Source organism: Cherax quadricarinatus, chromosome 71, assembly GCF_038502225.1.
Source record: "Cherax quadricarinatus isolate ZL_2023a chromosome 71, ASM3850222v1, whole genome shotgun sequence".
In the NCBI taxonomy this organism is placed as follows: domain Eukaryota; kingdom Metazoa; phylum Arthropoda; class Malacostraca; order Decapoda; family Parastacidae; genus Cherax; species Cherax quadricarinatus.
This window is the reverse complement of record NC_091362.1, coordinates 6,234,419-6,248,828: the sequence shown is the minus strand read 5'-3', so window position 1 is coordinate 6,248,828 and position 14,410 is coordinate 6,234,419. Positions and strand designations below refer to the sequence as shown.

Here is a 14,410-nt window from a genome sequence, read left to right as displayed (position 1 = left end):
TTGCTGTGTTTATATTTATGTTTGTGGATTGAGTTTATATCCTTTAATTACCATATCTTGTATCTGCCAAGCAATCATGATACCCAGTAGGTATACCAGTGTTGCTGAAAGTGGCAAAAAAAGGTATAAGCATTTAAGTCTTAGAATTAACAAAGAAAATAGAGATATCAGACAAGAGATAGCCTGTGGCCGTAATGATGTGTCACTTTGTGCACATAAAAAGAATGAGGTAAATATGAGTTAGTGTGATGACTGACTTACTGACTAACTGATTAACTGACTGACTGACTTACTGACTGATTTACTGACTGACTGATTTACTGACTGACTTACTGACTGACTGATTTACTGACTGACTGATTTACTGACTGACTGATTTACTGACTGACTGACTGATTGACTGACTGACTGATTGACTGACTGACTGATTGACTGACTGACTGATTGACTGACTGACTGACTCATTTACTGACTGGCTGATTTACTGACTGGCTGATTTACTGACTGGCTGATTTACTGACTGGCTGATTTACTGACTGGCTGATTTACTGACTGACTTACTTGACTTACTTACTGATTGACTTGACTGACTTACTGATTTACTGACTGATTTATTGACTTACTGACTTATTGACTTGACTTAAAGTTAGACTTTTCACTGAAGAGTAAAACAGTGTCTAGAGCAGCTGATGCCTTACTGTCAGTTGTATAATGTACTGCAGGGTAAAACAATATTACAGAATTTATGCACACTCCAGTACAACCACTGACTTCAGTACCAGAACCTCTACCATCCACCTCAGCCCAGTAGGACCACAACATAACTCTCCACTCTCCACAATCATCCACAAACACCAGCACCCAAAATTTAAGGTAGGAAATATTATTATTTCTATTGCATTTGTAATCTTAAGCAGTAAAAACAACATAATACATCACAATAATGAACTACAATTACATATTCACTTTTATTTTTGTTATTGTTTTTAAACTGTTTCATTGTAATATTTCCACACTGTAAAATAATTCGAATTGTACCACTGTTTGTAAGAATGAAATATTTATAAACTAACTTTAAACCTTTAATTACTGTACTCACCAGAACTCATCAAAGGTCCATATAATTATCTGTTATTGCCTAACTAATCTGAAGTTAATATTATGTTTGCCATGTGCTAAAATATAATACTGCAACTACCTCTGTTAATATGTAAAAAAATCAATGATCAATTTGAACCAACTATGACATATATATCTAGTATTAAGTATAGTCTCTAATGTATTAGGTTTAGTCTGCCCAAAATGCCTTGGCATGATAGTGGCTTTCTTTACACTTGCAAATCAATATTGTAATTAAACATTGTAAACTATGCATGGAAATAGACTCCTTATAACATGTCAGTCACACATTGTAAACTTTGCAAAGAAATAAAAATTTGAATTTGAAAGATGTGGAGGCCTAAAAAAAAGTTGTTTGGGTTTTTTGGGGATCATAAGAACGTAGCCCTATTTTTCCCACAAGTATTTCAGTTTATCTAACATGATTTTACCTAACATGGCAGTTTCAGGAACATAACTACCATGTAATATAACTGTCTACTGTATAATGGTAGTGGGTTTGTCAACCATCTTTAACCCTTTCAGGGTTTCGGCCGTACTAGTACGGCTTACGCACCAGGGTTTTTGACGTACTAGTACACATAAATTCTAGCACCCTCAAATCTAGTGAGAGAAAGCTGGTAGGCCTACATATGAAAGAATGGGTCTATGTGGTCAGTGTGCGCAGTATAAACAAAATCCTGCAGCACACAGTGCGTAATGAGAAAAAAAAACTTTGTGTTTTTGGATTAAAACAGCGACTTTGCACTTTATTTTTGTATAGTATTCATTGTTGTATTCTAGTTTTCCTGGTCTCATTTTATAGAATGGAAGACATATTACAGAAACTGAGATGATTTTGACTGGTTTTACAATGAAAAGTACCTTGAAATTGAGCTCAAAGTAGCAGAAATGTTTGATTTTTACCAAAGTTCAAGAGTAAACAAATCCTGCCAAGCTTCCAATACACGTCAACTGGTGAGTCTAATATTTTTTCACAAGTGCACCAATATTATTTATACCATTTCTACACTAATGCAGTAGTCTGCATAACAGTAAATCTTCTATTTTTTGTAAGAATAAAAATTCAAAGTGGAAAGCCAAAGAAATGTAAGAGGGGCCTGGGGATGTGACTAACGAACAGAGAACTTGTTATTTTACTGTCAGGAATGTCTTTCTTGTTTATTCTGGACCCTATTCGAAAATTGGCATCTTTTGAAATTTGTGTGAAATTGGCAAAATTGCTAAATTCTGACCACTGTATTGGATAGTTGAAATCGGTAAGTGGGTGGTTTCTTGTAGTCATTCGATAGAAAAAATGGAGTTCTAGCGAAATAGTTATGATTTTTGTCGATTAGTACAGTGGAATTGGCCGAAAATAGGGCTCAAAGAGGGCAAAATCGCCAATGCATAAACATCGTTGAGACCGCTACTTCGTGCGAGCATAATTCCGTAAGTTTTCCATCAAATTTCATACTTTTGGTGTCATTATGATCAGGAAAAGATTCTCTATCTTTTCTTAAGAAAAAATAATTTTTTTTTAAATTTGGGGACCCTGAGAACAAGTCTCTGAGAGGGCCTGGGGACCCTGAAAGGGTTAATATTGTTTTAATGTCACCATTGCATCATTTATAATATTTCTGGTATTTTTTAGTGTTTATACAGTAGTGTACTGTATATTATAATAAACTGAATAGAGAATATCAGCTCTAATATATATTATTTAAGTATGCATAGTGATCAGAGAGCCTGCCGTAAGTCTGAAGTGTCGGTAAACAAGTACAGTGGACCCCCAAGTTTCGTGATTAATCCGTTCCAGAGAGCCCGCCGAAGGTCGAAATTCACGAAACTCGAAACCATTTTCCCCATAAGAAATAATGGAAATAAAATTAATCCGTTCCAGACACCCAACAATATTAAAAATTTTTTTTTTTCAAATTAAATAAAGATTTACATAACGAAAACAATCAGAAATCAAGTACATGTACATGCATTTAAAAAAATAATAACATTACACTTACATGCAATGGAGGATATTAAAGTGATCTTTCCAGAACTCTCTTGGGGTCAATTCAGTGTCTGAGGTCACTTCAAAGCACTTCTGAAACACTGCTTTGGTGTAGAGTTTTTTGAAGTTTGAAATGACCTGCTGGTCCATGGGCTGGAGGAGAGGAGTGGTATTAGGAGGCAAGAACTTCACCGTGATGAAACTAAACTCCTCCACTATTTGGTCTTCCAAGTCTGGAGGATGAGCAGGAGCACTGTCCATTACCAGGAGGCACTTGAGTGGCAATTTATTTTCCAGGAGGTATTTCTTCACACTGGGGCCAAATACTTCATTAAACCAGTCTAAGAAAATTCCCCTTGTGACCCATGCCTTACTGTTAGCCTTCCACATCACACACAAATTACTCTTGGCGACACTATTTCTTAAACACTCTTGGGCTCATGGTGACTTATTTAGCAGTTGTAATCACAAAAAACAATGGATTATTACGTATGAACCTGCGGGGTAATGGTCACGTGTTGGTAAACAATGGCACACTGAGCGTGAATGGCGTGGGAGACTGGCTTTGTGTGCGTGGTGACGGGCAGACGGGTACCGGACGGTTGCCGAAAAACGAGTTTTTTCACGAATCTCGAGGCCAAATTTTTCCAAAAAAACTCGCCGAAGGTCGAATTTCACGAAAGTCGAGGCTGCCGAAACTCGAGGGTCCACTGTACATCATTAAGCAAGGAGAGGCTGTATATGCAACTTTTAAAGCATGGAAACATGTAACTAAAGACACACTTGCTCATGCCTGGCACAACCTCTGGGCCTGCATTTATCTTGTTCATGACAGCAGTTATGTTTTTTTTTGTACAGTACCTGTACAGTACAGTACTGTGTTTAGACTTGGGTCCCATCCCTAAGTTGTCCCATTTTATAGATCCAAATAAAGCCTCTCCTCACTTGATGATGGAGCTCCATTCCTGAGACCACGTCATTAACCCTTTGACTGTCGCGGTCGTATATGTACGTCATGGGAGATACCGTGTTTGACGTATCTATACGCATAAATTCTAGCGGCTTCAAATCGAGCGGGAGAGGGCTGGTAGGCCTACACGAGAGAGAATGGGTCTCAGTGGTCGGTGTGCACCCTGTGAAAAAAATCTGGGACTCAGCGGTGCATTGTGGGAACGCCATCTTGGTAGTTCATTTTCACCATGCCTCGCGGTAAGAAGTTCCTCACTCCTCGGCGGATTGGAGGTCTTTTGTTCCCAAGTGATAGCTCAAACAGTGATGATAGTGTCAGTGAAAGTGAATTCCATGGTTTTGAAGCGGGTGTGACCGAGAAAATTACCCAGGATAACATAATTAGTGATGAAAACCCAGATGACCCACAACCATCCACCTCTGGTGCTAGGCCGGCTCGTTCATATTCACCTGTACCAGGACGAAAGAGGAAACTATTTGCCCGTGTACAAGACTCAGATGTGAGCAGTGCAAGTGATAGTGATAGTGATTTCAAGGTTATTGAAAGCACTTCTAGTTGTGACAGTGAGTACGACGTCGCATGCGGTCTGGTAGTGTGCCATATGCTCTTCCAAGAGGAAGGAGTACATCTCGGAGCACATCCCGTGGCCCTACACCACGTCCTGATAGTGAAGATGACGATATTGTTACGATGGGTATAAATGATGTGAGTGAGGCAGCAGGCGGTGGTGGTGATAGTGACGGTGCCATGAGTCATGTGACACCAGCAGCGGGCCACGCTAGTGCCCGTGCTGCTGACTCTGCACAACTACAACCTGCTTGGCCGACCCCACACTCTCACAACCACAACCACAACCTGCACAACCACAACGACATTACAATATCCAGAAACGCACCAGCTGACCGCATCTGGGATTGGCATCAAGATAGCGAGTTTGTTCCCAATCCCCATGACTTTGATGAAGGACAAAGTGGAATACGGACCATCATGTACACTTGGGAACAATCCCACTGAACTGGAATGCTTTCAGTTGTTCTTCGATGAACCCCTGATGGACATTATTGTCAGGGAAAGCAATACATACTATGAGTACACCATGGCAAACACTATGCTTTCACCAAGATCACGCCTACACCAGTGGAAGGACACAACTGTGGCAGAGATGTATCTGTTCTTTGCCACAATAATGCTTATGCCACATGTGTATAAGCATAGTGTCAGCACATACTGGGCGACAGACCGCCTGATTTCAACCCCTGCTTTCAGTGACATTATACCAGTGAATAGATTTGTGTTACTGCTACGTATGTTACACTTTTCAGACAAAACCAGGCCTGACAGAAGCGACAGGTTATATAAGATCAGATGTGTGTTTATGTACCTGAAACAAAAGTGCTGTATGCATTTTTATCCCTTCATGAAGCTTGTTATTGTGAGTCTTTGATTTTGTTCAAAGGAAGACTCTCATTCAAGCAGTATATACAAGCAAGAGAAGCGCTTTGGTATAAAGTTATTTGTTCTGTGTGATTGCAAAACTGGTCTGGTTTTGGATATAATTGTGTACACTGGCGTAAAACAATGGAAGATACCAGGAAGTTACTGGGTATCTCTGGTGATGTGGTTAGAACAATGATGGAGCCATATCTTGGTAAGGGGCATATTTTATATACTGACAACTGGTACACAAGCCCTATACTCAGTGATTTCTTGCAGTGAACATGACAGATGTGTGGTACAGTGCGTAGAAGTCGTAAACATATGCCTAGGTTCAAGCTGGCAGTCGTGAGGTGAAGTGCAGGTGTTTGCTGCCAATGACATCATGGCATTTCGGTGGCATGACAAACATGATGTCACACTGCTGACATCAGTTCACCGACACGAAATGGTAGAGACTGGCAAGCAGAATAGAGACCAAAGAACCTATTGTAAAACCTGCAGCTGTGATGGATTACAACCTCAATATGCGCTTAGTGGACAAATGTGACATGCAGATTGGGTTTTGCTGACTGTGTTCGCAAGAGTTATAAGTGGTACATAAAACTGTTTTTCCATCTTCTTGACATTTCCATGCTGAATGCTTATAATATGTATAAGTTGAAGACCAAGAACAAACCCAAATATGGTGAATTTTGTTTGTCAGTCATCAGACAAATAATATTCAAGTACCAAGAAACAACACCTGCAATAGACCAGCTTCCACGAAATTATCAACACATGTCCTCTCGTCTGAGGCCTGGTGATCACTACCCCATACCACTGCCTGCTACTACTGCCAAGAAAAATGCTCAGAAGAGGTGTTTTGTCTGTGGACATACCACAAAACGCCAACAAAAACGCAGAGACACTCGTTTTGTGTGAGGAGTGTAAGACACCATTGTGCTTATACCCATGTTTCAAAGAATTCCACAAGCTGCAGCACTTCTAATAAAGTGTCCAGTGATTGTACATATGTATATATATTATAAAGCAATCGTAATAAACATTTGTTTACATTGTTTGTTTGTGTAAACAAGTTTTAGCAACATTATATTAATATAGAGTGTTTTTGCTATAATTGTGTTACATTCAACGAGTGTATATTTGAACATTGCACAATAATTTGGTCTCACAGGCCACAAAAGTTATGTGAAAAAATAAAATAGTGAAAAAAAACAAGAAACCATCGAATACAAGTAAATAAAAGTTTACGGGTGGCGGCAGTCGCCGCTGTTGCCACCTAGCAGATCAATTTCAGCAAACTTCAGGACTCTATATCTCGGTAAGTACTGATGGGAAAAAATTTTTTTGGGACTAAAACAATCAGAGAAATAATCTTAACATTTTCATAAGAAAAAATAATTTTTTTTTTTTCGAATATTTTGCGACACCAGAAGCAACTTCAGGATTTGGCCCTTCGACAGTCAAAGGGTTAAATGAATTGGTGTTACTGAAGTGAAAACATTGAGCAGATTTAAAAATAGGTTGAACAGGTACATGAGAGGGTATGGGTGGGTGTGAGGTGTACCTGCCTAGCATGGGCCAGTAGCTTGCAGCAGTGCTCTTTCTTCATGTTATGTCAACATAATTTCCTTTCCTATGAACTAATTACTGTTGTCTATTATTATTCCTTCTGAATCATATGTAGTATATAATTCTTAAAAACATCATTATTATTATTATTATTATTATTGTTGTTGTTGTTGTTGCCATCATCATATGGGAAATGCTAAATATGTAAGGCTGATGCAGCACCTAGGACATGAAATTAGGTTTTATCAGAGGAAACAGAGGGCAGCTCTAATTTCTTTTAATCAAGAGCCCTTAATCAATAACAAGGTATTGTGTACAGTAGTGATGACAAAGACTAATGATAATGACCACTATGTGGTGTACAGTGCTCGACATTAAAGTACATTGGCCCCCTTGTAAAGACATGGCCACAAAACAGATCATCCCTTGCAATTTAGGGCATCCTTCAACCATCTAGGAAGTGACTAACACATTCTTCAGGGTTTGATGGGGTAAATTTCCTAATATCTCGGAGATGGCATCCTATAGTCATGGGAGTGGTCCAACATCCATTCCCTAGTGGATATCTCTCTACCACAGTCTAAAGGTTCTTGATACTGATCACATCTGGGGAGTTTCCTAGCCAGTCATTGAAGTAGGATACTTCACAGTCACAAAGCCACTGAACAACAGAATACATTGTGGCAAGCAGCACTGTTTTGCATAAAAAACATGCACCACACTGAATGAAAGAGTGGGTAAATGATAAACCAATTTCTAGGTATGTTAGTAAAGTTATCATACGGGCATGTCGTGAACACTGTCCTCAAGGAACCAACACAACCAGGTCCTCACTGGATGCTCACACACATCACTGGCCTTTACTGTTTCTTTTGTTTAATAGCCTGCCTTATGTAATCCAATGCTCTTTGCAATTGTCTCATGTCATCAACTTACTCCTGCCCATATTCATTCATCATTAGCCAAATGTGTCCAACAAACTTGGCCCTCAAGACTAAGTGGTATATGGACACCATGGACACAAAACTACCCACCTCACAAACCTAAAAGGCATTTATGATGCAGACAGTAGCCATATGGAATCCTGAGATACCTCACTTAGAGTTACCAGGCGGTATAACTTTTTGGCTCTTCGACAAATATACCAAGGTATGGTATTACATGTACTTTGGACATTAAATTACGTCAGGTGCCTTCCACTCGTCACACTTTAATGCGAGCACTGTAACAAGCATGAAATAGTTTCCCCTCATACATGAATCACTGAAGTCAGACTATAGAGAATGAAAAATGAAAGTCATTATATATATGTATGTATACATTTAATGAAACACAAACAGTAAATGAATACAGAATTAAAAAATTAGAACATGTAATGTCTGTATATTTTGACTATCCTATCCAACACTTGATTCTTAAATAACAACTTGCCCATACATTTCATTCATTATGTCCTTATTATTAAATCTTTAAGGAGTCATGTTCATTTTCTCAACTAACAGAGTTCAGTAAAATTTTACTAGGTTTATCATTACTATTAGACTGTAGTGGATATAAAGCATAACCTTAATCACAATAACTAGCACTGTTCACACTGCCACTAATCCAATACACTATACCATTAACATAGAAAGAATCAAAGTATACTACTAAATATGAATGTTCTAGCTCCCAATCGTTTCATAATTTGGTATTTATGTTTTAATACAACTGATCAGTTATTTTGTATAAATAATTTATACATTTTTTTTTTTTCATACAAATTTAAATTGCTCCAAAAAAACTCTTATGCTATGAATAGTAAATGTTAGTGCACAAATTACATGCCATAGAAAAAAATAATTTTTAAACTTCAAAACTGTGATCCCAGACCTAATTTGAAATAATTTTTACTTCTGCTTGCTGTTATTAAACTAGTTTACGGCTCTTTTACTATTTCACATTATAAATGGTATAGTACACAATACTGACAAGTTGATATAGTCATGTGCATCACTTAGATATCTTTGTTGTCAAAATATTTGCCTCACAATCAGCTTTTCAGTGGAATACAAGCAAATATAACACTGGAGGTAGTAGAAGTGCAGAGGCTACTTTGATCAGTCCCATTGCCTTAACAGAAGGTTATCAGTCCCTAAGCCTTAGGACTGAGCACTTTCTATCAAGACTCTGGAACCGATGTCAAAATTACCTCTTAACTTCTACCATTTCCAGTGTTATAACTTCCTGTATTCAACAAAAGAAGCTTGCTGTGTAAAGGCAAAACATTTCTGCAATAAAATACCTAAGTGAAGCCCAAGTCTCTTATTCTGTTTGCTGTTAGTCTCTAACATGGTTCTGCTTCAAGAGGGAATACTGCAGGAGACCTACTGACCCATGCTAGGCAGTACTAGTGACAGCATAATGACACATCTCAAGGTGATGGTGATAAAGTAACTCAACACTAATATCTGTTCCCCAGGGAGCAGAGTACTGCAGAAGGCCACCTGACTCCATGCTAGGAAAGGGAAGGAAGCAAGAAAGGAGACATAGAAGAGAGAAAAGTCAAAGGGAAATAAAGAAGACTGGTCTAGAGGAAAGGAGAGGAAGCAAAGGTCAGGTCAAGTCATTAATGTTCTAAAGAGCAGTTTACAATATCTTGTGAAAGTTAGGCATCAACAGCAACAAAGCTACAACTAGGATTCACATTAAAAACTTTGTGTATATGGGCTGATTTGGCAAGATGGCATCTGTAATGACTAGGTGAAGGGCAGTTACCTTGACCCTTTGACTGTGTAACCCCCAATCCTGAGGTGTCTCCTGGTGTCATAAAATTTATCTTATGAAATGATAGAATCTTTTTCCCGATTGTAATGACACCAAAAAAAAAAAAAAAAAAAAAAAAAAAAAAAAAAACGAAATTTGATGGAAAACTGGCGGAATTATGCTCGTGAAGTTAAGCGACCTCAGCGCTGTTTACAAATCGGCGAATTTGCCCACTTTGAGCCCTATTTTTCGGCTAATTCCATTGTTCCAGTCGCCCAAACTCATGGCTATTTCTTTAGAACTCCATTTTTTCTATCGATTGAGTACAAGAAACTGCCCATTTACGTTTCAACTACCTAATAATGTGGTCAGAAATTTGCAATTTAACCAATTTCACGAAAACTAAAAAATATGACAATTTCAAAATAAGGTCCAGAATGAACAATGCAGACATTCCTGGCTCTAAAATAACATTTTCTTTGCTCATCAGTCATGTCTCCAGGCCCCTCTGATATTACTCTTGCTTTCTATTTTGAATTTTTATTCAAACAAAAAAATAGAAGACTTACTATTATGCAGACTACTGCAATACTGTAATAATTGTATAAATAACATCAACCCATTCATGACTGCATATTAGAATGGCTAGTTGGACATTTATTGGACAATGGCATCATTTGTTTACTTTTGAACATTGGCAAAAATCAAACATTTCCCCTACTTTGAGCTCCATTTCTAGGTTCTTTTTATAGTAAAATCAATTAAAATCACCTCTATTTCTATAATATGTTTTCCATTCTATCAAATGAGACCAAGAAAACGAGAATACAACCATAAATACTATACGAAAATAGACCACAAAGTTGCCATTTTAATTAAAAAAAAAAAAAAAACGGTCAGAGTTTTTTTTTCTCATTATCACTGCATGCTCCAAGGATTTTTTTAAATGGTGCACACTGACCACACAGACCCATTCTCTCACATGTGGGCCTACCAGCTTTCTCCTGCTTGATCTGAAGCCACTAGAATTTATGAGTATATATCAGTCAAACATGGTACCTACGTAAGCGTATATATCGGCGCGACGATCAAAGGGTTAAATAAAAGAATCATTGACAGGAGAAGTATTAATTAGAGCTCACAGAATATAATAATCTTATGAAAATGCTTCACTTATCAGGCTACCTAATATTTATACTACTTTTGTTTGAAAATTACTGAGCTTCAAAAATATCATTATGATACTGTATTGTAGCTGTCATCATAGTTAAATATCTCATGAGCATGTTAGTGCAAAAACCTGCAAAACAATTTAAAATTTTTTGGTCTCACTTTACCAAAATCTACACAATAGGTACTAATGACAAATGAACTAAAAATTTGATTATTATGGTTCCTATAATTCAACTAGTTACAGGAATCAACTGACTTTGGTAAATCACAAAATATAAAATAATTACAAGGTTTAACCCTTAAACTGTCCAAATGTAGATCTATGTTTGCGTGCGTAGCGTTCCGCCTTGATTTTCTCTATGAGAAAGACGTTAAAAAACGTACATCTTCGTTCAGGCGCTCTGAGCAAGCGTAGATCTATGTCTGGACAGTTTAAGGGTTAAAAACTAAGTTGGGTAAGCTAGACAAATTTAACTTAATAAACAACTGTATACACTTTTCAACTGACATGAATAACATTAAAGAGCCTGCGCAAAAGTCTTTCTCTCCGAGATTAACAATTATTACGTTATTATGTTTTTTTGTTTTTAACACACTGGCTGTCTCCCACCAAGGTAGGGCCACCTAAAAAAAAAAAAAGGGAAATACATTCACCATCATTTATTCAATTATTATTATCATACTCTATTAAAAAGAAGCACTAAATTGCTGGCCGATAAAACATTAGTCTGCAATGTCAAATGAGCAAATTTACTTTTTGTTAACCTAATCAATTACCGTATTTTACGGCAAACAAGACACTCGGTGTCAAGTATGCCCCCAAATTTTGACTGATTAAATTTTGAGAAGAAAAGATTAACGGTATCTGAAGTAATAACAGTAATAAAGCTATGTTAAACCAGAGGCAATACATATAAAATTGTGTTGATGGTTTATTCTGCCATCATTTACTAATGACACAGCTGACTGGCAGGTTGGCCGAATCAAATTTCCAAATAGTACTAGACTCTTCCCTAAAATGAGTTAAAACCACGCTAAATTTTTTTGTGAAACAGTGCTAAAAAAGCGTGCCAGTATACTGGAAACTATTCTAGATCTTACACCCAAAACTGTCAGCAAAGCGTTCTTTGCAGAGTTAACTAAAAGGTGGCCCATGGCCTGATAGGCAATGATCTCATTCCACATGCTGCTTGTCCCTGGTTCGATCCCGGAAAGGGTAGGAAAAGGTTAGGCGTTTCCTTACAGCTGCTGTCATGTTTGCCTAGCAAGCAAGTAGGTACCTGGGTGTTGTCGATTGGTGGGGAGCATTCTGGGAGCAAGACTGAGGACCCCAATGGAAATCAGACAGACAGTTCCTCACAGATACATTATCCTGGGTGACTAACCCTGTGAGGTTTAAAATCCAAACAAAATCTGAACTTATATGGTCAACTACTCATAATGAACTATGTTCAGCATATTTTTCCTCTGTTGTTCTTACATTATCACTTAGTTTTTCAAATCAGTAAGTTATATTTAGGTACAGGTACACAAATACAATTACACAAATTATCATACATGGGGAAGTGAAACAGAATTCTTCATCACATATGACTGGCCATATTCTCTTTCTACTCACTGTCTCAATGCATGCAAGTGGTTGTATCTATGGCTAGAGCTGTATATTGATCATTTTAAAAATATTTCATGTTTATGTTTTTAAGTTTATTGATTTTACTATTTAATAAGAGTACATTTGTACTACAACACAACCAAAACAAACCTAGGGTGTGCAAATGGCAGATTTTGTATATACTACGGTATACTAGTATGTATGCCTCGGTGGGATACGGCCGGTGTGTTGAAAGAAAGAACTAGTATGTATTGTTATTTAAAACCCTTTTAATATACCATCATTTTACTTTTGCTTTTTATATCTGATAATGTTCCCTTAATATCAGGATTGTTTGAGACGAGTAAAAATAGTTTGGTGGTAAACAGGCATTTAGCCTACTAATGCTACCTATAGTCCATCCAACTCTATTGTCTTGTCTACCTTAGCTTACTGCTGCTAAGGGCCAGCCAAGTTTTTACATTTATTTTTGTTATTTATTCATTATTTTATACAAAATAGTTTACACAATTAATTATTAGGTCATAAACAGGAGCTTAGATTACTGTCTAGTTTCAAAAAACTTTTCTACGCTTAGGTTGAGGCCTATGAGCAACTTAATATTCAGCCTCGAAGATGCAGGGTAAATTTTCTAGACTTATTTTGGGGGAAAAAATAGTGTCTTCTATGCCGTAAAATATGGTACTTTCCTTATTGTACACAAAATAAACTAAAGAAGAGTATATTTATGGACGAGCCTTACTGCCTTTATATCTAGCCCCAGCAGCATCTGATGCTTTAACAACGTCTTTCTGTAATTTCTTCTTCTTGCTTTCCTTGTATTCTTGACCTACATCTTGAGCCAATACACTAACTTGCTCCATTGTCTTGTCTGGATACCTGAAAATAAAAGAAGTACTGTATAAAAACTGCAATGACTGTACTGCACTTAGAGTAACTATGATTAAATCACATGACAATCAAGAGATGCAAACTCTTAAGTATGTGCTTTTGACATGGATTTTTTTTCAGCCAAATTTAGACAAAAATGCCTTGTAATTGCATGAATGGTGCAGTTAATGCTTGTCATGTTTCTGGAGAATTAATTTTTGCATCACACAAGTGCATTATGAACATTAATGAGTTGGAGGTGAAGGAACTCTATATACATTTTCTGAAAAAACAAAGAATTAAGGAAATAAATAAACTGAGCAAATGATAAAAAGGAATAAATAAAGAGGATACTTTATAAATAATGTTGAAAATATCTAACCTAGATAGGACTCACAGTAATGGACTAACATTAAATGAATTTAGATTTACAAAGAGTACAGGAAAGTGCCAATTTAACAACAGAGTTGTAGAAGAGTGGAATAAGTTACAGTACCAAGTACTGTCAGAATTCTTCCTCCATATTATGAGAGACCTTAGAATTTGTAATATATCTGGCCTTGTATAGGAGATCCTTATTGTCAAATATATTCATGGAAAATCGTAATAAGGTTGTATATTATGGAGTGATGGAGACTGCATTAAAATTTGTTTTTAATAAAACATACTTGTAATATAGAAATAACACTTGACAGACTTATAACTCATGTACTGCTTACAATTACCTCCATTCTGATCGAATGGGTATTTACATAAGAAACTGATAAAGTTGCATGATCTCTCTAACCAGAGACAATCCAAGCTTAATAAATGGCATCTCTTAAACACTGAAGAGATTTTACTTTCACAAATACATACTCTACTTTCAAGAGACTGAGAGAAATGCTATACTGCTGGATAACTTCTCAATCAGAAATCGAGCAAG

At 37.0% G+C, this 14,410-nt stretch overlaps 1 protein-coding gene across 5 annotated transcripts in view; it reads right to left on the bottom strand.

Annotated features, from left to right (window-relative positions):
- LOC128700282 (CDKN2A-interacting protein) overlaps window positions 1-14,410 on the bottom strand; it is an 89,643-nt gene that overhangs the window by 56,119 nt on the left and 19,114 nt on the right. For all 5 annotated transcript variants that reach the window (XM_070099975.1, XM_070099980.1, XM_070099976.1 and 2 more), the window contains exon 3: window positions 13,358-13,494. In XM_070099975.1, the coding sequence (XP_069956076.1) occupies window positions 13,358-13,494 (137 nt within the window). The remainder of the gene's footprint in view (window positions 1-13,357; window positions 13,495-14,410) is intronic.